Source organism: Drosophila persimilis, unplaced genomic scaffold (genome assembly GCF_003286085.1).
Source record: "Drosophila persimilis strain 14011-0111.01,24,50 unplaced genomic scaffold, DperRS2 tig00000798-arrow-arrow-pilon, whole genome shotgun sequence".
NCBI lineage: Eukaryota > Metazoa > Arthropoda > Insecta > Diptera > Drosophilidae > Drosophila > Drosophila persimilis.
The window spans coordinates 336,189-359,833 of record NW_020825355.1 but is presented as its reverse complement, the minus strand read 5'-3'; the positions used below and the strand labels follow the sequence as shown (position 1 = coordinate 359,833).

The window sequence follows — 23,645 nt, the reverse complement described above, 5'->3', positions numbered from 1 at the left end:
GCGGTACTCCCACAGCGGCGGAGGCCCCTTCGATTTGGTTTCGATTTGAGGCAATGTCCCCTGAATGCCTGATGATGATTAAACACCGAACTACTGGGGCGGGTACTGACATTGAATTCGAACAAAGTTACACAACAATCATCATCATTATTATAACGATCATTATGTGACTCTGAAGCGAACCAGTAAGCCAAAGACAAATATTTAAGCAAATACAAAAAAAAAAAAAGAAGAAAATAAAATAAAAGAAAAGAAAGGAGAGCGATCCGGTTCGGCATAGACAATTATGCTACGGGTGGTGGGGTGGAGGGAGGGGGAATACTGTTGTGGAGTGTTACTGTATAGTGGGCGTGGCTTTTGAACAATTTTGCAATATTTAGCATAAAATTGCGCAACATGCGTGTGTGCTGTTGCCTCAACAATTATGCAACAATTTTGGGGATAGGCAGGAGGGTATGACGATTTGTACAAGATCTGTTGACAGCTTTTTGATTCGTAGGATCACCATAGTATCTCAGATAATACCAGGGTATCAATGGCTTCGAAACTCTCGCCCGTCTCTTGTGTGTTTTTGTGTGTTTTCTATGTGTCTTAAATTCGTTTCGGGGCTTGGCCCAGAGAGTGGCCCAAAGAGTGCACGTCATAAAAATCAAAATTAAAACAAATTGCAAGCCAGCGAAAAGCAAACAAATTTATGCCAATCCAAAAATCCATTTCAGTCGCAGTTCCAGTTCCAGTTCAAGTGAAAATGCAAATAAATAAAAGTGAGAGAAAATACCAGAAAAAAAATAAATAACTGCAAATAAAAGAAAGAGACAAATGTGAAATAGGTGAAGTGGAAGTGCGATCTCGAGAGACGACTGACTGTAAATACATTCGCCAAAATGATTGTGAAAATGGAACCCGACGAACTAATCACCTTTCGTGTCCAGTATCTGGTGGACAGCGATCCGCTATCGGCCTGCACCGCCTTCCCCATACCGGTGCGTGCCCCCACCTATGCGTTTGCCACAACCATGCCGCTGGCCACGCAGATCGGCACCATACTCAGGCTGTTGAATGCCCCACAAAGTGTAAGCATTAAGACAATGGATCTTTCTTTCTTTCTTTTATACACGTAAATATATATATTATCCGTATTTTCAACGGGCCTTAGCTTATCTCTGTCTTATCGGACAGCCTAAATCTTTTGGCCGAAAAAAAACACACACACACAGCGTACGAAAATCTTTTGTATACGAAAAGGCATTAACTCTTTTAGCGTCGCATTTACGAGATACTTTAAGAAGTATGTATAGGCATTATCGAGATCAAGATTGCGGGTTTTTTGTTGTTGTTTTTTTTTGTTTGTTAGTAAAACTATGAAGAAGTTTTTTGAGGGTTTCTTTTTTATACTTCTTTCAAAAATTTAATATTTATTTTTATGCCATGATGAAAACAGTTTTTGCACACGCTAGCCCAGCGCTTTGATGATGCTGGCTTTTGCGGATTTTTCAGATTTAGCCGATTTGGCTGATAGTTGTTCACAGTTCATGGCAGAAGTCTGTGAACAGTAGTGGGTATGACAGCTACTGTGCGAATTAAAGGTTGAAAATGTACTATAATCCAGAAAAAGGGGATTTTTTCCATTTAAATGTTGAGCAGATTGCAATCTAACCTTTTCGTAATCGCATAGGAATTTCTAATAAATAAATAAATAAATATTCACATACTACCGTATATGAAGAATATTTTTCAGCTTTTGCTTCTTCTTCAGACTCGCCCTCCTTCCCCCCCGCATACGACTGCTCTAACGCTCTACATATGTACACATATCACTCTCTCCTTCGCTCGCTCGCCCAAGCTCTCTTAAGCTCTACCATTCTATCACTCTCTCTCTCTCTCTCTCTCTTAAGCTCTACCATTCTAGCACTCTCTCAGGCAAAGCCGCTCCTGCTCTCTTCGCATGCCAGCCGTTGTTCTTGCTATTGTTGTTGTTGTTGTGGCTGCAAGTGTCACTTTGCACTCTCCTTCGTTCCACTCCTTTCGCTGAGAGCGAACCAAGCCGGCAGCTTACGAGTGTGTGATGCCTGTCTAATGCCTGCTGCCTTGTTCCGCATATCGGAATTTATCATTGGATTGATTTGATGCAGCATTTACCGCCCCAATCGCAGACTTTTCGCACTCACTGTCTCTGAACCGATGGCATATACATTTTGTATGTGTATATTTCCAGTGCGGTTTTTGTTTTGTGGCACGGCATCCCAGACCAGACACCGACACCGAGACCGAGACCGCGAATCATTTGCATAGCGTGTTTAGACGCATTTATCGCTCTATATCGCCACCACATTTCCTATAAAAATAAAAACGCATAAAAAGCATTATAACTCGTTTATCGTCCGGCAATGGAGCGATTATGTATGCTCGTTCCTCCAAAAAAAAAAAAAAAACTAAACAAAAATCGACAATTGATTTATTTGTGAAATTTCCACATGAAAGCCAAAGATTAAACTTGGCCAGAACCAAATTGATTCAAAAAAGAGGAAAAAAAAAACTCTAGCCACAAATCTAAAAAAAAAGAAAAAAAAAAGAAGGGGCGAGATGTAAGTCAATTGAAGCGGAATAAGTTTTATATGTTGGAAAATCAGTGAGAGGAAAGAGCGTTGAAATGGAAAGAACCACAAGCCAACAACAAAAACCACTGGGGGAAAACTTTTAGGAAATCTGCTTAAATGGTAATTGGTAAATAACAGAAGAAAAACTTATCCACAAACAAAAACAAACAAAGGGGTTAGTTCTGTTCTGGCAAAAAAAAAACATAGAGAGAGGGGGAGAGAGGGGGGAGAAAGAGATTAAAGAGACAAGGAAGTAAAGTGTTTTAGCATGTTCTAAGGCCACGTACTTATTACAATATTTTATTCTCGAACCGAACAAATGATGCATTGCCAATGGATGGGCCAATGCCAATGACCGACCCTTTCCACTGGGCGCGATCCCCGGCCAGAAGAAGACAATGGCAGATGGCAATGGCGAGGAGGGATTGGCTCGAACAGATCCAAGCCCAGCTCTGAGCCAGCCCCGGGCTGGGCTAACTTATTGCTATCGCACAATCTGTGGCAACTAATAGGAAGTTGGGGCAGGCAGAAAACCCCAGGCCCCAGAGCCACAGTCAGAGCCAGGGCCAGAGCTAGAGCCAGAGCCACAGTCAGAGCCAGAGCTGGGGCTGGCTCTCTTTTTCTGGGCGCATTGTGAAAGCCATGGCCAGCAATTATCTAAGCCTGCCATTGTTTGCCCCTGCAACGAGTGGCATCGCGCTGCCAGCCAGCCTTTGCCTGACTTTGACTAATTTGCAAAAAAGCCACTAAGGAGCCATCGAACAGCCTCCCCATTCGTGGAGGCTCCACCGCCACCACCACCAGCAGCCAGCCACCAGCAGCCAGCCACCAGCCACCATCCACCAGCCACCAGCCACTGCCTGTCATCTGTCATCCAGAGTGGGGCAGAGCAGAGCACAGAGCAGGCCGCAAGGATACGTAAATCTTGACAAGCGGCGGCAATAAATTCTAATGAGCAAATCGCAAAAGGAAGTTCTGGCTTTCCAGCTTCTATATCCAGAGTGTGCTCTCAGGATGTTGTCGGAGGCAGATTTATGTGGCAGGCTTCGGCTTCGGCATCGGCATCGGCATCGGCAGCTGTAAATGCCATTTGTCCAATTAGTCAGCAAACAGAGAGAACTTTGCTGGCCTGCTCGTATGTACGACTGCTGCCCCTAGTGCTATCGGCAGTTCCCTGCATGCAACTTGTTAAATTTAGCGCATTACAATAGATTCATAAATTTTCGCCCCACCAATCTCCACCAAGCCTAATCTCCAGCGATGACATCAGTGCGGGACGGACAGTGCCGACAGATTCGAGAACCCACAAAAGTTAAAAATATAAATAATCATGCGAGTAGTGGTCGTTGTGGCTGGCCAATGGAAACGATATGATACTCAATATATACAGGTATACAGGGTAGGGTGGGGTGTATCTGTTTCACGATAGATACGGGGGGATTATTTTCATGCTGCAGATCCAGATAAAGTCCGTTACTCGCTCACCGAACAGATTTTCTTGATTAGACCTAGAGGGATACCATTAGCCCAAACAGCACAAACTATCTATCCTTAAAGATACGTACATGTATCTTCTACCTGGGGAAAGAAATAACTCCATGCTGGGGAAAACCTGAGAATACAAGTTTTAGAAATTATTAATTGAGTACAATAAAATATGAAATAAAATTAAAACGAATTCAATAATAGATTAGACACCAATTATTTCATATATTTAGACTAGAAATTGTCTTGAAACGTCTTCTTTAAAACTTCCTTCACGGTCCTTCACACGGTCGACCTCGACTTGGTGTCGCTTGGTCCTTAAATCCTTAAATTTACATAGTATCTACCCATTCGACAACGTTGAATTCGATTTTCTAATGTTTTGATTTGAATTTATTTTGTTATTCTTTCTGCCAATTATTTCTGTGTTGACTGTTTCTTCGCGTCATTCAGAACAGAACAGAACCGAATGAGAGATAAGCATATAGGGAGTACGCGTGTTCAATTGAATGGAAATAGAGAACCAACAACAAAGACTACAGGCCACAATTAAACTACAGAAAAAAGTCGAACAGTTCATTCACAAAAAAAAAAAAAAAAACCAAACCAAAAGGTAAAGCCAAAGCCAAAGGCAAAAGCTCATTAAAATAAACAAAATAAATAAAAAGCGAATTCAATTATTTGTAGTAAATAAATTAATCCGTTATACGAGTATTGAGAGCATTGCGTCATTTACATGTGTCATTCACACGATTGAACAATATTAGTATTATTCACAGTCGTTGCTGCATTCAAAGTCAATCAAAATCATTGACTTGTAAGGCTTGACCCGGTGCGAAAACTTTTCCATTAACTTTGAAATTTAATTGTTGGTCAAATATTTGAGCCACGCTCGACACTTTTGACCATCTCCCGGCAGGCATCTCTCTGTCTCTCTGTCTCTCTTCTGGCATTAAATTATTTGCATTACGAATTTGCACAGCAATCTCTTCTGTATATTTCCCCTTTGAAGTTATGCCTGGGTTTTTGAATTCAATTAGCACTGTGGCCATCCATCAGATTTTGCGGTCAACCTGTGGGTCAATCAACTCTGATTGATGTGAAAGCAAAAGTGTATTAGTCACTGAAACGACAACAAGGTTAACAATTTTCAGGCTCTTTGCTAGGTTTTATTTGGCTTGTGAGTGGGCTGACCTTTGATCTCTATTTGTTTGATTTCAAATATAGACTGGAGAAGGAAGAAATATTTTGCTAGATTTTATGAAACTAATAAATAATTTTCTCTAAATTTAAAAAAAGAAGTTTTCAAATCAATCCCATTTTTAGTTCGTTTATTATGTGTTGAATGGGGAGCTGGATACTTAATTTATTTTTATCTTAATTTCTCTCCTATCCAATTTGCTAGTTAGTCACTTATTTATCACCATTTATAACTGCTCTACCACATATAATCCCCTACAATGAATATTTTCACATATAAATCCCCAACAAACTGCCTAAAAAAAAAGCCAAATCCATATGTCATCTCTTCATTAGAGCCAACAAATTGCTTGTATATTGTATGTCCCTCTTTTTTCTACATTACTCATGGATTTTAAAACATAATTAATCAAAATTAATATCCAGTTTGTTATTCGCCCGCAAAAAAGTCTCAATGACGAATTTACGTGGCTGTCAATAATATTGTATGAAAAGTATTTGTTTATTTTCCCAAAACATATTGGATCTATCGTTTTGCTGATTTTATAGTTTTTTCCCCCCCATTAAATCTTTTTTTTTTTTTAAATATTTTCTCCTCGTGGATTTTAATGCTCGCGCGCGCCCCTTAACTGTGTCAATGGCCACATTTATGTGTGTTGTTTATTTTTTTTGGCCAAAAATCATTTTGATTAAAAATCTTGTCATGCTTCACTCAAAATATACAAAAAAAAAAAAAAAATCAAAGCCAAAAAAGCGACCGATATAAAAATTTGCATAGACCTGTGAATGAGACGCAGGGAATGGATGAATGAATGAACGAATGAACAAACGAATATGAAAGACGGAACATAAATAAATCATAAAACCGATGCCAAGCCATAGTTTTTTGTTGTTTTTATTTTTCTCGCCGAAAGCTTGAGGGCTCCAATATTTGCTTTGATTTTAATTGCCCGCCCGCTTATATAAAGATCTGCTGTGTTTATACAGTAGACTAAAGCACGCATTTGACACATAATTTGAATGTCTCGGCTGCTCCTCCTTTGGGGCAAACAATGACGGAACCCAAACGTTGGTCTAGAAAGTTTTTTGGCCCAATGCCTCAGCCAGGAAGTCAGCTGGAAATTTGCTCAAGTGGCTTCGAGTGGGGCCTCTCTTTTTTTTGATAAGGAAACGTGACTCGTACTAGACTGCGTGGCACGCACCGACTTTTGGGGCAAACAAAACTCTCAAGTGCTGACGAGTCATTTAACTAGGAAAAGTCTCATTTCAGCTAAAAAAAAAAAAATATACTCATATTTATGGACTTGTTTGCTGTGGCTCTCTCCGCCAGATAGGGTTCTACGAAAGGCAGTAATAGATTCATAAACTAATCAGTAGATGGAAATATGATGCAGGCATCTACACTCAAATGAAATATCAATAGATTTGCACCGTGCTTGGAAATTCTCTAAAGAAAATAAAGTGGTTTTCAAAATAAAATATCTAAATAAAAATATATTTCATATATAAAATAAATATTTTTCTCTGAGTGTATAGTCAAGAGTTGTTAAAAGTCATTGGATGTTCTATGGAATTTATTCCTAGATTCATAAATTTATTAAGAAACTAAACTAATTTGACAAAAGGACATTGAATAATTTTTTTAAAATAAATTGTTTCTGTTTGTAGCCATTCGCTTATGGGAAACTATTACAACAAATCAACATCGTTCGACGAATGCCTCCTAAGAAAAAAGGGGTATACGAGTCATAAGAGAATGAGCCCTAAAACAGTCCCAAAAACCCCACCTTCCACCGTCTGTTTAATCCTCCACCCGGATGACAGAGAATATTCTCTGATGCTGTTGCTGTTTCTGTTGCTTTTGCTGCTGCTGTTTTCACACATTAAGCATTGAGCATTAAGCATCGACACAGATATAATACCATGTTGTACCCGGTAATTGTTCTGTAAATGCAGAAATAATTACTTTCAATGCGCCAATAAACAGACAGCGACAAGACAAGAGTTGGTCTGCGCGCCGTCAATCAGTGCATTTGTGCACGCAGCAGGAGCTTGATCAATCAGGCAGGCAGCCAAGGCAATCAGCGGCTTGAAAGAAAACTGAAAGCAGAGAAAAGTAGGTGACCAGTAGAGCCAGCAGCCAGCAGCCAGCAGCCAGCAGCCAGTCGGCGCGTCATCTCTTGGTCAGCCATCAAGTTGGTCCAACTCCGGCTGCTGTCGGCCTCAATGTTGGCCTAAACGAAATCGTCTGCTGACTTTCAATGCAACAAAACGTTCTATGGTGCACCAGCAGCACATCAACCTCTCCATCAGCAGTGGCTTCATCTGTAGCCCCCATCTGTGGCCACCATCCCGTAGCTTCTTTCTCTTTTTACTCGAAAAACCGAAACCATAAACAACTTTTACTGCGTAGTGCGGTAGTGGCAGTGGCAGTGGCAGTGTCTGTTGTTGTTGCTGCTGCCATTTACTTTTAGCCAGACTTTAATTATAATTGCCGGCTCTCCTTGTCTTCTCTCTCATTGCAGATCGATGATGCAGCCATTCAGGTGTACAAGGATGGGGACTATGGTGCCTATTTGGACCTGGAATCATCGCTGGCCGAACAGACCGAGGAGATCGAGGGCCTGAATGCCAGGTGAGTGCACAGTTCTCCCTCTCTCCCTCTCCCTTCCTCAGTGGAGTGTGTGTGTGGGATGATCGGTGGACACTAACGAATTGTCAACCCACATGGTGGTGGCCAGAGGCGGTCGACACCTGGCGCAATCAGTGCCACCGCAGCCACAGCAGCCACCCACAAAAATTTGTCAAAGAATTTTCACTTTTGCTAAGGCATCTGCTGCTGCTGCTTACCTTGAACCCATTTTGGCTGCTCATTTTCCCACCCCCACGTTTTTGGGAAAGCCGCAGAGCAGCATCTGGACGTTGAAATGTTGAACCTGTCCTCCTTTGGGTTACTGGGGCACCAGATCGTGGGTGGCTCTCTCTCTCTGTCGCTCCTGTCAGCCTTTCACCGAAATGCAACATATATTACACATACGACATGGCGGTCGGATCGCCTTCTTCTTGACCATATCCGACTCCCATCTAAGGGGGGGTGGGGGGTGGTGGAAGGGGGGGGGGGGATTCGCTAATAAAGTTATTTGACTGTCGCTCGTACTCGTATTTGTGGCAGGCACACACAGGAAACGGACTCTCTGGCCTGCCTGAATGCCTGCCTGCCTGCCTGGCAGTGCTCCAGACATTTGCATGCCACGACATGGCTACGTGCAACTTGTTGCTGCCGCAACTTGCAGTTAATTTGCATTTAATCCGCGCACAAAAGAGACAACGTACAACGTACGAGTACGAGTATAAGCCATGGCTATGGGTACTGCCACATTTTTGATGTCGTTGTCGTTGCTGTTGTTGGACCTCTGCCTCCTCCAGTCGTTATACATATATATATATTTTTTTTTTTTGAGCGCTTTTTCTTCATAACTGGCATGCATATAAAGTACATTTCTCAACAAATACCCCTTGAGGTATTAGAAAAGGGATGCGCTCGACTAGGGAGAACATTTCCAAGGGAAATATCCAAAGATAGATTCCATTACCGTTTCAAGCATAAGAATTGCTTCTTCTAGTCGAGGTACCCACTAGTCGATCATTATGTGTACTTTTGATAGTTTTTTTTCTTTGTTATTTATTTATTTCGCGGCCAGAGTAGTGCCAGAGCAGTGGCAGAGCAGTGCCAGAGCACCGTGTGCGAACGTGATGTCATGACAAAAGGCAGCAACATCAGCAGAAGGCAACAGGCGGCAGGCGGCAGGCAGCAGGCAGCAGGGCAGGCGCTAAAGCAGAGCTCTGCCGCACAAAAGAAAAATGATGTACGCGATGGGGCACAAGTGTCAAAGTAGAAGAACACACAACAATACAGCAAGATGGCTTAAAGAAGACCAGGGCTCAAAGAAGAAGGCTTAAAGTCATAACCGTACCAGGGGCAAAGTCAATGTTCTGAAGTTGCTTAACCTCCAGGGAGGAGAGATGAGGCATGGGAAAGAGGCAGCCAGGCAGGCAACTGGCAGTCTATTTCTGACTTTCACTTCATCCAACCAGCCATCAGTCATAAACCGGGAATAAGGTGGTGGCTCCTGGCATCCCCCCCCCCAGATGCTTTGAAATTATAACGTAAATGTCGCCGCGTCTGCGCAAATTGCAGCCACTTTGCAGCGTTTGAAAGGGGCAGCCCATTTACGCGAGTCTGCGGTTGGCGCCAATGAGAGTGGTCTATAGGCCCAAGAGTGGTCTTGGGCCCGTCCTCTGGGCCACTAATCATGCTTATCGCATTAGTCATGGCAGCGTGCTTGCATGCAAATCATGTGCCTCATGCGCCGCATCAAAAATTCCTCAGACAAGAGACGAGAGACGGGAGACGAGAGAGAGGACAGAGACAGAGACAGGTGTGGCTGCAGAAGAAACCTTTATTATTATTATGAATTCTTGTCTATATTCCGATTCCAAGTCCAAGTCCAGGGTGCCCAATGCCCAGTGCCCAGTGCCCAGTGTGTGTGTGTTCTTCATAGTCCATTTTCAATTATCTGCTTTGTTGGTTATTATTTTTACGAGTATTATGAGGGGCGGCAGGGAGGCCAAAGCAGCAAAGCAGCAAAGCAGCGGGTAATCAATGCTCTTAACTGGTCAATGAACCCTCCCTCTCCACCCAGTGGACCCAGCAGGCAGGCACTGCTGTTTGCCCCCCCACATAGTGTGCCCTGAGAAATTCAAACAATATTACAAATCAATGCAATATTACAAATCTAATATCTAATTATATATTTTATATTTTGAACAGCCGCAAAAACTCTCTGGTGGTACGCACACAACTGAATGTGCGCGTGCATTCGATTATTGGTAAGAAATACGAATCAATTCACTAGGGAAAACCCTACTTAATAATGGGAAAAACTACTCGCATCTTGGCAGAAAAACTACTTTCATCGGAGGGCAGCGACCTGCGACGTGCGTTATTCTCATTGAAGCAGGTGTTCCAGGAGGATAAGGATCTGGTGCATGCCTTTGTGGCCCTCGGCGGTCTCAATTGTCTGGTGCGCGTGGGCAATTGCGCAGATCAAAACTATCAGAATTATATACTGCGTGCCCTGGGACAGGTAAGAGAATCCCACAGATCGATGGTTCGGCGGATAGATGGACAGATGGATAGATCCCAGAGGATAATTATGTCATTTTGTTGTTGCTGTTTAGGTCATGCTCTATGTGGATGGAATGAACGGCGTGATGAAGCATGAGCCGACAATGCAATGGCTGTACTCATTGATTGCCTCCAATTACCGATCCGTGGTGAAGACGGCCCTCAAGCTGTTGCTGGTGTTTGTGGAATATGCCGAGTCCAATTGCTATGTGCTGGTCAGTGCCATACACGCGGTGGATGCCACACAGGGCACGTTGCCATGGTCGAATATAATGAGGTATACTTTTGGGCAGAAGACCATCGGAGATGGGGGAGCCATTCATTCATTTGATTGAATATTTTGATCGTTTCCACAGACTGCTCAAGGACTATGACAATGCAGATGCCGAACTGGTGATCTATGCCACATCGTTGATCAACAAAACCCTCGCTGGACTGAACGATCAGGACACGTTCTACGACGAAAGCGATCTACTGGAGCAGCAGGGCATGGAGACGGTCATCCAGCGTTATATGTCCAAGCCGGGCACCGATCTGGATCTGCTCGATCAGCTGCAACTCTACGAGGCTGTACTCAAGTGGGTGGCAGCTCTACCCAAAGAATTATGCCCGCAGATTGCTCATATATCTCGTAAACTCCTTTCCAGATTCGAAGATGGCGAATCTGATGGCCAGCGGCTGCCCCAAAACTCTATGCGCAAGACTCAGCGCTATCGTCCGGGCTCGAACACCACAGAGCGACGCAAATCGCGACGCCACAGCACCGACAACAGTCCTGCGCCCATCACCAAGGTCCTGGCCACAACCCTACTGCGTATGACGCCCACCCAGGGAACCCTGGACGAGGATAGCTCGGGTTCCACCAACTCCACGGAGTTCAGTGGCGGCCTGTTCAACGAGAAGAAGCGTGAGAATCGAATAAGGATGTCCTGCAGCACTCAGAGAACTAATGCCCTCTTGGATTTTTACAGCACGTGATGGTGCGGGAGTCACGCCTGGCCTTAGGCGTCGTCGGGAGCGCGCAGAGCGGCACAAGAGCTTCCTCAAGGAGCAACAGGAGGCAGCGGCCAATGGGATATTTGCCGCCCTGGAGCAGCGCGAGGGTTTGGGTGAGTACGGTGCCGCAGGATAACGCAAAGGCTTCTCTGTACAGGCTGCTTACTAACTTTTGATTCTCTCTATCCCCAACAAAAACAAAAAACAAAAACAATGCTAATCCATGCTCCATCCATGTGTGTGTTTGTCCCGCTGTTGCCTCACCCGCTGATCCATATGCTAACCGGCCAAAAGGCCAAATCGTAACAGCCATTCCTGCCACCATACAAAGCGGCGACAGTCCGCCGCAGTCATTGCAGCACGAGCTGCCGCTGCAGCCGTGCAACAATAATATTAGCAGCAACAGCAACAATGACACGCCCAATAACAGCCTGCTGCTGAGTCCCAGCAAGCAGCTGCTAAGCGGCAGCCACAGCATCTCGATCATCAACAACAGCTTCGACAAGGCCAACAACAACAATAACACCAACAATCAGAACGAGTTCCTTACGAAAAAGAATCTCTTCCGCGAACGGAACGCCACTGTGATCAATGGGATCATGAAGAACATCCAGCAGACGGCGGACAGTGGCTACAAGAAGTACGAGAATGATGCGAATCGCCTGAATAACTACTACACGCAGATGAGTCAATCGCCCAAGCATCAGCTGCAGCAGCAGGATCCCGATGGAGTCCTTCTCAGTCCCAAGAAGTCGCTGAATGCGTCAGGATTTGATTTCACGCCCGTTCCGCTCAGCTCCACGCCGGTTAAGGGAGATATCCCACCAGAAGCAGAGCCACTGAGTCCCATACAGAAGCCCATGGCATTGGCGTCACCACCACCGCCACCGCCGCCGCCACCACCACCGCCACCCAGCTGGTGGCATGCCCCCATTGGCAGCGTTGCGACCAGAACCCTAACCAGTACTAACCCCGCTGTGGATACCCCAACAGGTAGGGTGCCGTGTGTTGCATACTCTCGAGCGCTGCCAAGACATGTCCATCACTCCATCACACAGCAGCCGCTGCATACTTTTCTGTGTGACATACCCCCAGGGATAAGTGTGCTATTACTATACAATTGTTGTTCTCCCCCACACAGATCTGGACAGCGAGGGGAAGCAGCAACAACAGCTGCTGCAGCTGCAGCTGAAGCGCGACCACACGGTCAAGGATCTGACACAGAAGCTAAGCAATCTGCCCACAAGTCCCACACAGGAGCCAGGCAATCGCTCTGCCATTGTCGGCGATATGTCCGGCCTTATATCGAAAGCCAAAGAGGGACTGGCCAAGAGCAAAAGCAAGGGGGAAATATCAAGGTGAGATTTAAAGGATTACATTGCTCGGGATACTTTTTTCAACTGAAAGCCTTGTTCTTCCTGGTACTCGTCCAAGTACGAAATCGTATGACTTTTTCGGCTTTGATAGAGATAGCTTATGCTATGAGTATGCCACTACTTTTTCCCTGGAAGAAGACTGTATAGAGTCCATAACTGACTCAGAATCGAAGAGATTATATTTCTAGCGATATGAACCGGTCCTCGAAGAGTTTAGGTATATATTAATTTTGTGGTGACCCCCCCAATAGACGACTCTGTCTGTCCGTCGGGCCTTCCGTCTGTATGTCTTGTTTGACACCTAGTTCTAAGGGACTATAAAAGCTAGAGCAGACTCTTTGATAGCCCCACCTAACCTGTGATATCGCACTGAATCAAGGTTGTTTCAATATTTCTCCCCGCCCCACTCCGTCTCCACAAAGAAACCGAAAACGCGGAATCATTGAGACTGACCAGAATGAATACCAATCAGGTTGCAGAATCTAGATCAGATAGGATCATTATTGAAGCCAGAATGAACAAATCCATTTTCTGTGACTGCGGAATTATTTCCACGCGCTTACTCATTCTCTCTCTTTCTACCTCTGACTGTCTCTCTCTGTGCCATTATAAAATACACATACTGTATTGGTTACATACATCATAAGCTGACATATGTACATATGTATGTACCGTGTACCAAGTAGAGCAGCGGCCCTTGCCGCGTCTCTCAGCGTTCCCGCTCGATACCTCTTAAACCGAATTAACGGTAAATCCGATTTGAAGCTCGTGCGATGATTGCGTACAGGTTGTATCTCGCGTACTTCTGATTTACGAGTATATATGGCGCCACGTTTACAGCCGCGATAAGAATTTAGGGCAAGAAATCCCGTGCATCGGGGGCAGCACGAGCAAAGATACGTATACGAATAGTAGAGGGTTTTTTTAAGGGTTCGTTCGTGACTCATTGGTAGAATCTTTTGGGGAACATAGAAATATGCTAGCTAGATCTCCCATATCCCCATATCTTGCCTACGATGTGACTGGGGGATTTCTATCGGGTTTTACATCGAATCGATCTAGCGTTCCCTTAAAAGTCATTTTGCTGGAGTTTACAAAACAGCAAAGTCCTAGTAGGATTTGATTTATACTCCTGTCTATTACACAAAATAATAAACTGCTCAAAGCCGGACTGACGTAGCCAGAGAAAATTCAAATGGAACCGTTCAATACTCGAACGATTCTGATGGAGGGCCTGAAAGAGAACGCCCAGAACATTCAAATCGAGCTACGAATGCTGCGCCAACGAGGGGTGCCGCACGCGGCTTTGGATTTAGAGACTCTGAGCCGTGTTGTTGAGCTGAATCGCCAGCTACTACATACCACAGAGTCCTTAACCCAGATTCTTCGGGAAATTGTCGATGAGGCCATGGATGTGGAGATTATTGGGGCTCATATCGTGCTGGCTCTCGAGGTGTCCCGCATACAGGACGAAGTTATCGCCAATGATGCTTGAAGAAGTCGAGCTCTACGAAATGGGTGGAACCTTTGGCCAATCGTCCCCCAGCTGGACCTGGAGCGGGGCGTATTCCGCAAAATAACTAATCTCAGAGTTCCCAATAAAAACCCATCGATAGTTAACAGTTAAAAAAAGATTTATTGCAGGAACGGGGGAACTATAAACTATTGGCTCTAGCCATAGCTTATCCGTAGATGGGATTGTACTTCTCATACAGGGCAGTGTAGGCAGCCTTGGCGGCATCCACAGACAGTCCCTTGCGGCTCAGCCAGGCATCGTACTTGGCCGCACCCTCGGCATCGGCGGGCTTCTCAATGGCAATATCGCCCTCGTGGATCTGCTTGTAGAGGCCATAGAACTCCAGGTACACCTCCGTTGGGGGCTTCTTGCTGAAGGCCTTGGTCTTCTCGAGAATTGCGTTGAACTGCAACACAGAAACAGAGTCAATCCTAATCTTTGCGGATACGGGATCAATCCAAGAGACTTACATCCATTTCGTTCGAGTAATGCCGTGACAACTAATGATTAATTTCGTACAGCTCTCAACTTTTATACCACTCGAACATCGTGGCAGGAGCTCTTATCTATCGATAATGCAACCCGATAATGCGACGGCGGCAGCAACGTCGGCGGAGTCCATCGGGCAAATTTGTTTGATTAGATTTTTTTATGTGAGAGTTTCGTAAGAGTTCAATAATTCATCCAGTGGTGGGTTCTAGGTAAAAGTTTGGGTCTTTCCATATCTGCCTCTCGTCATCGCAGCTCTCGAAGAAAGTAGCCTGGCCTCTTCCTGCCTGGCCCCCGAGTCGCCTGATTCTATCGTTATCTTTCGGGACTATTTTGCTGCCGGACACAAGGCGTGTCCCCCGATAAGGCCATTTATGGCCCACCTCCATCGACTGATAGCTGATAGTAACACTCCGTTCGCAAAATGTCGTATACTGCCATCATGATGACATAAAGGATTAACCTTTGGTTATATCTCCCCCTCAAAAAAATAGATCATCGAGTGTGGATCAGGAGCTGAAGAAGTCCGAGCCGAAGAAATCAGAGAACGAGCTGCACTGGGAGGAACTGGTGCGGAATATGACGCGACCCTTGAACCTCTGCGACCTGGACTTTACCGATCTTCACGATGACGATGAGAAGGATGTGCTGGCGCCACGTGGCCTGGGAGTCGGAATACCGCCACCACCGCCGCCGTTCGCAGGCGGTGGAGGCATACTGCCACCACCCATGATGCCACCAGCACCCAGCTTGATCCCTCCCCCCATGTTTGGGTATGGTGGGAGCCTCACCAACAGTGTGAATAGCTCCCTGAATGGATCCGTGAATGGGGATCTGGCTAATGGGAATAACACGATCAAGAAGAACAAGAAGACGGTAAGGGGATTGAAGTAAGGATCATCGAAAGGGCAATGGTTAAGATCGTGTCTTCTATCCGCAGGTCAAGCTCTTCTGGAAGGAAGTGCGCGAAGACTTGATACCCCAGGTGGTGGGTAAGACAATTTGGGATGAGCTGCCCAATGCCAATGTGGACACACAGAAGCTCGAGCATCTCTTTGAGTCCAGAGCCAAAGACTTGATGACCAAGGTGAGACCATAGATCTATCTGTGTACCTCTTTCCCTACCCCCATCGTATTGGTCAAAGGTTCTCGAACAAAAATCGAATTGAATATTCCCCTAGGATAAGTGTGATTAAATTAGTTATACATAAATAGTCTCTCACACTCTACCTATCGTTATAACCAAATGCGAATGATATTTGTACTCTTTTTTCCTCATAAATTTCTTATAAATGTCGAACGGAACGGATAAAAATCAACGTAAATGTTAAACGTGTGCTAAAACTCCAATCACAATCACAAATCAAACAAATAATTTCTTTAAAACAATGTCTCTCTTTAGGAGGTGAGTGCCATGAAATGTTTTTTTTTTTTTCGTTTTTAATACAAATCTCTTTCAATCTATATGTACATCTCACTCTTTCTATCGCTCACTCTGTCTTTGTCATGATTTGATGCCCATTTTGTTTTGTGTTTTGGTGTTGGTTTCCTATCACTCTTATACACGCACAAACACACACACACAGACTCTTATACACACAGTATCAGAACAGATCAGAACAGACTCCACTCCACTGCACTCTGTCTCAATCTCTCTATCTCTCTCTCTGTCTGTCGTTGACTCTTTGCACCATATTTTGTGTTGATCACTGAACAATCCTTGTATGGAATAAAATAAAACTAACGCTCTTTTTGGGTGGATAATCTTTCAGAAACAACAAGAGCTAAACAAGAGCAAAGAGATCATTGTGCTCGATCACAAACGTTCCAATGCCATCAATATAGCAATCACCAAGCTGCCGCCACCGCGTGCCATTAAGGCGGCCATCCTGAAGATGGATGCCACCGTGGTGACTCGGGAGGGCATTGACAAGCTGCTGAATATGCTGCCCACCGATGAGGAGCGTGGCAAGATCCAAGAGGCGCAGCTAGTTAATCCGGAGCTACCTTTGGGCAGTGCCGAGCAGTTCCTCTTGACGCTGGCCTCCATCTCAGAGCTGGGGTCACGTCTGAAGCTGTGGGCCTTCCGCCTAGACTTCGACAACAGCGAGGTAAGAATAGGCCATCAAATAATATAGATTGATGAAAAGATAACGGAATTTCTTCATTTGCAGAAAGAAATTGCCGAACCACTGATGGATCTCAAGCAAGGCATTGAGATCTTGCGTCAGAATCGCACCTTCCGCAGCATTCTCTCTACCCTGCTGTCCGTGGGCATTTTCCTGAATGGAGCACCCGTCAAGGGCTTCCAGATTGAGTACCTGGCCAAGGTGCCAGAAGTGAAGGACACCGTCCACAAGCATTCGCTGCTGCACCATCTCTGTCACATGGTCATGGAGTCGAGCAGCGACACGAGTGATCTGTACTCGGAAATCGGTCCCATTACGCGTGCCTCCAAGGCTGATTTTACCGACCTGGCCCACAACCTCACGCAACTGGAGGCCGAGTGCAAGGCCTCCTGGGATCGCTTGAAAGTGATAGCCAAACACGACTGCCCTCCACCGCTGAAGCAGAAGCTCGTGGACTTTCTGGCCGATTGTGCGGAGCGCATAATCATCCTGCAGATCGTCCATCGGCGCGTGATGAATCGATACCGCAAGTTCCTTCTGTGGCTGGGCATGCCCCAGCACAGTGTGGCCGAGTCCAGGCCAAATGAGTTCTGCCGCACTCTGTCCGAGTTCGCTTTGGAGTACCGCACGACCAGGGAGCGAGTGCAGCAGCAGCTGGAGAAGAAGGCCAATCACCGCGAGCGCAATAAAACGCGCGGCAAGCTGATCATCGATATGGCCAAGTTCAAGACCAAAGAGGATGTGGCCGATGCAGAGTTGAAGTACGGTTTGAGGACCAATTTGGGCCAAGGATCCGTTTACTAATTGTCCTGTTCCCCGTTTCAGAACCCTTCTGGGCACACCCAGTGCAGATCAGGCGGATGGCACTCTCACCTGGCGTCGACGGCGCGCGGAGCAACTCCGCTCGCCCATTGCCCGCCAGAGCGAGGAGCAGTTCACCGATGGCGATGATGAGATACTCGAATCTCTGGTTAAGACCGCCACCAAGGCGCCGGGCACTCGGACCACACCCAGGGAGCGCAAGAGGACGCGCAATGCGGATCGCAAATCATGTGAGTCCATGTTTTCCGATTAGATTTATTCCCAGAGCCTCTCCGAATACAGATTTATTGAAAAGGTGTTGGTCTATCTTTTCGACTTCCACACACACACAGCGCGCTATATGTACTATAACCTTTAGCTGGACACCCACCTACACACACCTACACATGCACAGAGCACACGCCCACGAAAGAGGGTACAACCAGCGACACTTATAAATCTATACCAATCAATCAATCAATCAATGAAAGCTAGTATTCTTTATAAATACTTAATCCCACATGAAATTCCAAATTCACGAAACTTTCCCCTTAATTTCCTGTATAATATCCCTTTTTTTCGAACCTTTGGTTATTCCCACCCAACTGGAAGCTTTCGTTTTGCCAGCACACAGATCTGTTGCCTATATTGGGTTTTAATTTGTTTTTCATTTCGTTCTCTTACCATTAACGCACCATTTTATAAAAATATCCAAAATATATATTGACTATCGATCGAGAAGTGAAGCGCAGCCGCACGCGCGAAGGATTCACAGTTGAAAGAGCACCATCGCCATAGAAACCGTAACCGTTACCGTTAGCGTTTAACCGTAGCCGTAAACCGTAACCGTAACCGTTACCGAAAGAAACAGCCAACTGTTTTTTTAGGTTTTACCTTTTTGGTTAGTGAATTAAATACTGTGTTGAATTTTTCATTTTGTTTCCCTTTACGAATTTTCTTTGTTTACTTTTGTATTTTGTTTTTGGATCCAATTTTGGTGCATGCGAATAAGAATGGATCCCATAAATGCTATAAATTTCCTGGGCATGATTGTAACAGACAGATATTCAGGCCTATAAAACGCATGTCTCGTACACCTAACATCTGCATGAAAGCCTCAACTTAATATATATGAGAAAAAATGTTTACTTTATTGAATTTTGTACTGAAATAATATTCTAATAATTTATTGTATAATTTTTCAGTGCGTCGCACGCTTAAGAACGGTCTGACCGATGAGGAGAAACAACATGTGGCTGCCTTGATACAAACCTATTAGGATCTAGATCTGGAGAGATGTATATTTCCATAGAGAACCCAGTCCAACCCCCCCCCCCCCCCACCACCCCCAGTGATGTCACGAGTCGGGCTATGCGCGCAACAGACTGATATTGGCGATCTCGGACGAGCAGAGCAGCGAAAGCAAGCGAAACCCCCAGAAAAAACCCCTTTTATACGACACACCACATTATCAGCATCACAAAATAACGAAAATGTCCTTAAAAGAATGCGTTTTTTCATAGTGTTTTATCCTGTTATTAATATATAATTATTTTTTTTTTTTGCTTCGGCCAAGTATTATTAATTACACGTAATTAAAAAAAAATCTGTATTGTAATGTTAGATTTTTTTTTTTCAAATTGCAAAAGAATTTCGATTTCGATCCCGACTTTTTAATATATACCAAAATGCCACAAAGTTTTTGTGGGCTACTTAAATTAACTTAAATTTAAAAAAAAATATTACTACCTTAACTACGGAATCAAATCAATAAATAAAGATATTTATTATAATACATAAATTATATTTAACGACGGACGACTAAAAACCATTTGTACAGGGCTGCTGAACGTAGTCCAGGCAGAAGCCACGATTGTCTATGTCATTTGGGGCCTCTACACCATCCGTGTGGAAGTACAGCCGGAAGGGACGAACGCTGGCTGAAAGAGGGAGATTGAAAAGGGGACAATCGCAAATAAAATCCTGCACTTACATTGCACAGTCTTGGCCAACATGCCAGCCTCGGCGCTGAAGGTGCCACCACACACCCGATCCTCGCAGCCCGGCAGCGGGGGAATGCGATCCGCCGACCGAATGCAGCCAATGAGCAGCCAGTCGCTCACACAGCCATTGGCCCCGCCGCCGCCCACCATGGTGGCCACCGGATTGTTGGAGTTGCCCGACAGCGTGAAGGCCCTCGAGCGGTTATTCTCCAGGTCCGGGCAGGTGTTGTACTGAATGCCGCAGAAGTTGCGCTCGTTGCGAATGCAGATGCTGTAGTCCTGATTGGAGAGCTGCCTGCCACCCACCGTGTTGTAGTTGAAGCTTCGCACGCGACCGCTAATGGCCGTGTAATACTGCAGACAGCCCTGATCCGCTCGGCTGATGCTGCCGCAGTGGATTTGCGTGACGCGGATGCGCCAGAGGCGCGGAAAACTTCCGCTAGTGATCACAGATAAGACAATCGGATTGCTCTGGCCAAGACCTGCATCGATGTACACTGCCCAGTCATGAAATTGACATTGAGATGGTTACGAGATGGGAGCAGGAGACTAGAGGAGGTATTCAGACTCACTGTGGTCTGCCGTCGAGCTGCCACAAATGGTGGGCGTCGGACTTCCGCCCGATATCAGCAGCTGATCTTGATTGCACAAATGATTGGCGGCCTCGGGCGGAGCTATGGAAAACATATCCAGATCCAAGCGCAGCTGACAGATGTCCGGATGAAGTTTCTGAACCGTCACCTGGCAACTGCCAGTGCCATCATAAACATCCGGATGATTGGGGTTCACAAAGTACGTTGAGTTCTCGCGTATCACGCCCCCGCAGGTCTGAAGAACTATAGAAAAATCATAGTACACGATTTTTTGAGGGAACTCCAGTCTGGAGCGTATAATTTATTGTCTAAAAACTTACATATGCAACAGACGCCATAGCCACCGCCACAGGGACCCGCTGGTATGCCATTCCTGAGAATACAATCCTTACTGGGAATACAGTTGCCCTGCTCTCCAGAGGGCGCCGAACAGCTGCCGGGCCCAATGGGCACCAGAGCAAATATGGGCAAAACTACAAAGGAACGAAGGAACACAAATGAACACACACACACTATTTCGGAGGAGATGATTCCCAACCCAACCTACACTTGGACTCGCGGAAACGGGGACCCGGCGACAGCCACTTGCTGCCAAAGAATAGATCCCGCCAGGTGTTTGTCTGCGGATGTGCTGGCACCTTACAGGTGGCCAGGACAAGGAGACAACAAGACGCCACCGCGAGTTGCAAGTGCCGGGTGCCCATGATGATGATGATAATCCAGTGAACTGCACGCGTTGCTCTTTGGCGCTGTTATGGCAGGCAGCCCTTGCGGAGCCCACGCTTTATTTCACTTGGCATGGCAAAAAGTTTAATGACCGCAATTTGTTCGACGCTTTTCGCTTTTTAGTTTGTGACAAACCCATCCCATCGCCCGAATTTAGCTAAATATTAATTACAATAACAAAACGCAATCGTCGAAACAATTAGATGCGCCACCAGCAGCCACATTGCCACCGAGTGGGAGTGGGAATGGGAATTGGGGATTGGGGAAGTAGCAATCGCATCTGTGTGCTGTCGCTTTTCACGCTTTTCAGGCTTTTCGTCAGCTCTTTCTCTGTTTGGTTTCCTGTTGCGAATCTTTTTTCCACACCTCTGTGCCGCCCATTAAATGTGGTGCAACTCCACAACCCCCAACCCGAAATGCGAGCAGTGAAAAGTGCTGAATAATTTACGAGTATTCACAGCATAACAGAAAGCAGCGGCAATCACAAACAAATGAAGATAGACGTACTATATACACACATTAGCAATCGGGATATTTATGGTTTCACCTCCCCGCCTCACCTCATCAGAAACCGATTTTGACGTCATTGCTTCACAAACCACTAATTGGATTACACAGTTCCCCCAGCAATTGGGTCAATGTCAATTGAATTGCTTAATTCAATTAGGTTTTGGTTTTTCCTAATGTATGTATCTTGTATTTGCATCTGAATTTGAAATTGAAAATTTCCATCGTTTATCACCAGAAACTGACCTTCGCAATGGAATTTGCTCAGCTTTTCTACCGGAAGGGAGTGGTGAACCGTCCACAGAACATTGATAAGCTTTTAGTTTGCCTGAACAGGTCGTAACAAGTGTTATATGGCCCAAGCGTTTCAAGGTCTGTTTTTGCACAGCAACATTTTTGGCCGCCCCGTTATCGGGGTGTGATAAAACGTTTCTTAAAACCTCCTGAGATCCACTGAATAATGGAGCGGGTAAAATTACGTTTAGATTTTACAAATATTTCAATAGTCCCTGAATTTGAGTCCAAGGTCATAATCAAATAATTGGCTCGTAAATTCATTCAATTGGTCTGAAGGAAAAACAAACCAAGCTTAAAGGTTTCAGCGGCGCACTGCTTGCTCCGAAGCTTCAGGTTTAATGGATGAACTGCTTGCAGGATTTGTTCAAGGAAAAACGAACCAAACCTTCAGGTTTCAGCGGTTCACTGCTTGCACCGAAGCTTCAGGCTTAATGGATGAACTGCTTGCAGGATTAGTCCAAAAGAAAACGAACCAAACCTTCAGGTTTCAGCGGCGCACTGCTTCATCAAGGAACCCAGCTGCTTTCTGCAAGGCTATTGACAGCTTCGGCATCCCATCTGATTATAAGATAAGCACATCCATTTTTGTCTGTGGCCTGAATACACTCGTCATCCACTGGATCATTATTCCACTGGGCAAGTCGTAAAAATTATTGAATCTTCTGCCCTTTAGCCCTGTACATTATATGCTCTATAGCCGTGTATACCTATTATAAAAACCAAAATGGATACGGACTATGAATATCAACTGGACTTGGATCGAAGGGTATAGCTTCGTTTTAAGCTTCTAAACGGAACGAGGAAGTCTGCCTGCTAAATACAGCTGAATTTGTTTCCTAAACACATCGGATTTTATATTTTTGATAAACATTCAATTTGTGTAACTAATTAACGGCTCGAATGAACTTGGATTCAAATTTAGATATCAATCAATTTTGGTTAGCTTCAAACATGAGCTAGTGGCAGAATCGAAATTTTGTTCTGATGGTTTCAGTGTTTCCAAAACTGCAGTTGACGACTGAGACTGCATCTTAGGGGCTTCGACATGGATCTTCTTGGGCTTCAGCAGGTCCTTTATAGCAGAATACACTGCGCAGGCGGCTGTCACTGCAGCAGAGAACAACAGGAAGCTGAAGACACCCACGATCAAGCTGGCCCGATTGTAGTCACCCCCGAAGAGCTTGGTGTTGAAGACCATTTCGATGGCTTGGAGGTAGCGGACTTTTGCTTCTATTATGCAGCCGTTGGGGTGACGCCAGAAGGTCATCGGCTGGATCTTGTTCCACTTCCACAGGGCCAGCTCCATCAACTCATCCACGGTGTAAGCTACGGGTAGCTCTCGGAAGGATCCGTTGCGTACATGAAGAATACTGGGCACACGGCTCACCGAGAAACGTGCAACGATGGTCCCGGTATACTCAATCAGCATGGTAGCCACCTCCACCCGGCTCTCATTCCGTTGCATTGCAGTGGCAAAATCGGTCCACACCCTCTCGAACTGGCTGCAGTTCTTAGCCAGGGGCAAGCAGAAGCCCACCATCCACTCGCCCTTCAACACCTGCTCCCAGCAGCCCTCGTCCAAGTGTACCACAGCGCGCCTCTCTCCTGATGATCCTGGACATAGTTCCTTTCCCAGAGTGCAGCCCAGAAATGCCGTAAACAGCAACGCGTATATATTGTATTTGTTCATCGCTTGGAATTAAATTTCCTAAATGTGTTCGCTATACTTGTACGAGTCGTAA

General features: G+C 45.4%; 4 protein-coding genes across 9 annotated transcripts in view; 1 reads left to right on the top strand and 3 right to left on the bottom strand.

The window, feature by feature from the left end:
• Positions 1-19,395, top strand: part of LOC6602498 (FH1/FH2 domain-containing protein 3) — a 46,950-nt gene extending 27,555 nt beyond the window's left edge. The window contains exons 1-17 of one of the 6 annotated variants that reach the window (XR_003409155.1): positions 834-1,073; positions 7,808-7,917; positions 10,114-10,172; positions 10,245-10,429; positions 10,524-10,747; positions 10,827-11,048; positions 11,118-11,377; positions 11,442-11,579; positions 11,761-12,459; positions 12,608-12,824; positions 15,342-15,723; positions 15,788-15,934; positions 16,620-16,958; positions 17,022-17,737; positions 17,802-18,028; positions 18,520-18,678; positions 18,983-19,050. Coding sequence is in view for 4 of the 6 variants with exons in the window: in XM_002027507.2 (XP_002027543.1) it covers positions 885-1,073; positions 7,808-7,917; positions 10,114-10,172; positions 10,245-10,429; positions 10,524-10,747; positions 10,827-11,048; positions 11,118-11,377; positions 11,442-11,579; positions 11,761-12,459; positions 12,608-12,824; positions 15,342-15,723; positions 15,788-15,934; positions 16,620-16,958; positions 17,022-17,737; positions 17,802-18,028; positions 18,983-19,056 (4,188 nt within the window). In the remaining 2 variants the exon portion in view is untranslated. Of the gene's footprint in view, positions 1-833; positions 1,074-7,807; positions 7,918-10,113; positions 10,173-10,244; positions 10,430-10,523; positions 10,748-10,826; positions 11,049-11,117; positions 11,378-11,441; positions 11,580-11,760; positions 12,460-12,607; positions 12,825-15,341; positions 15,724-15,787; positions 15,936-16,617; positions 16,959-17,021; positions 17,738-17,801; positions 18,029-18,519; positions 18,679-18,982 lie in introns of those variants that run through there. The other 5 variants (XR_003409154.1, XM_002027507.2, XM_026992956.1 and 2 more) reach the window with 5 other exon arrangements.
• Positions 14,459-14,852, bottom strand: LOC6602499 (acyl-CoA-binding protein). Its single transcript, XM_002027508.2, has 2 exons — positions 14,829-14,852; positions 14,459-14,764 (listed from the first exon to the last, which is right to left on the bottom strand). Exons 1-2 carry the CDS (start codon positions 14,832-14,834, stop codon positions 14,525-14,527), a joined length of 246 nt encoding a protein of 81 aa, XP_002027544.1. The 5' UTR covers positions 14,835-14,852; the 3' UTR covers positions 14,459-14,524.
• Positions 19,396-19,532: 137 nt separating the features above from the next.
• Positions 19,533-21,077, bottom strand: LOC6602500. Its single transcript, XM_002027509.2, has 5 exons — positions 20,921-21,077; positions 20,694-20,846; positions 20,353-20,616; positions 19,771-20,277; positions 19,533-19,717 (listed from the first exon to the last, which is right to left on the bottom strand). The coding sequence occupies exons 1-5, from the start codon at positions 21,075-21,077 to the stop codon at positions 19,599-19,601; spliced, it is 1,200 nt and encodes a 399-aa protein (XP_002027545.1). The 3' UTR covers positions 19,533-19,598.
• Positions 21,078-22,828: 1,751 nt separating this feature from the next.
• On the bottom strand, positions 22,829-23,593 carry LOC6602501 (thioredoxin-related transmembrane protein 1). Its single transcript, XM_002027510.1, has one exon. The coding sequence runs from the start codon at positions 23,591-23,593 to the stop codon at positions 22,829-22,831; it is 765 nt and encodes a 254-aa protein (XP_002027546.1).
• Positions 23,594-23,645: the final 52 nt, after the last annotated feature.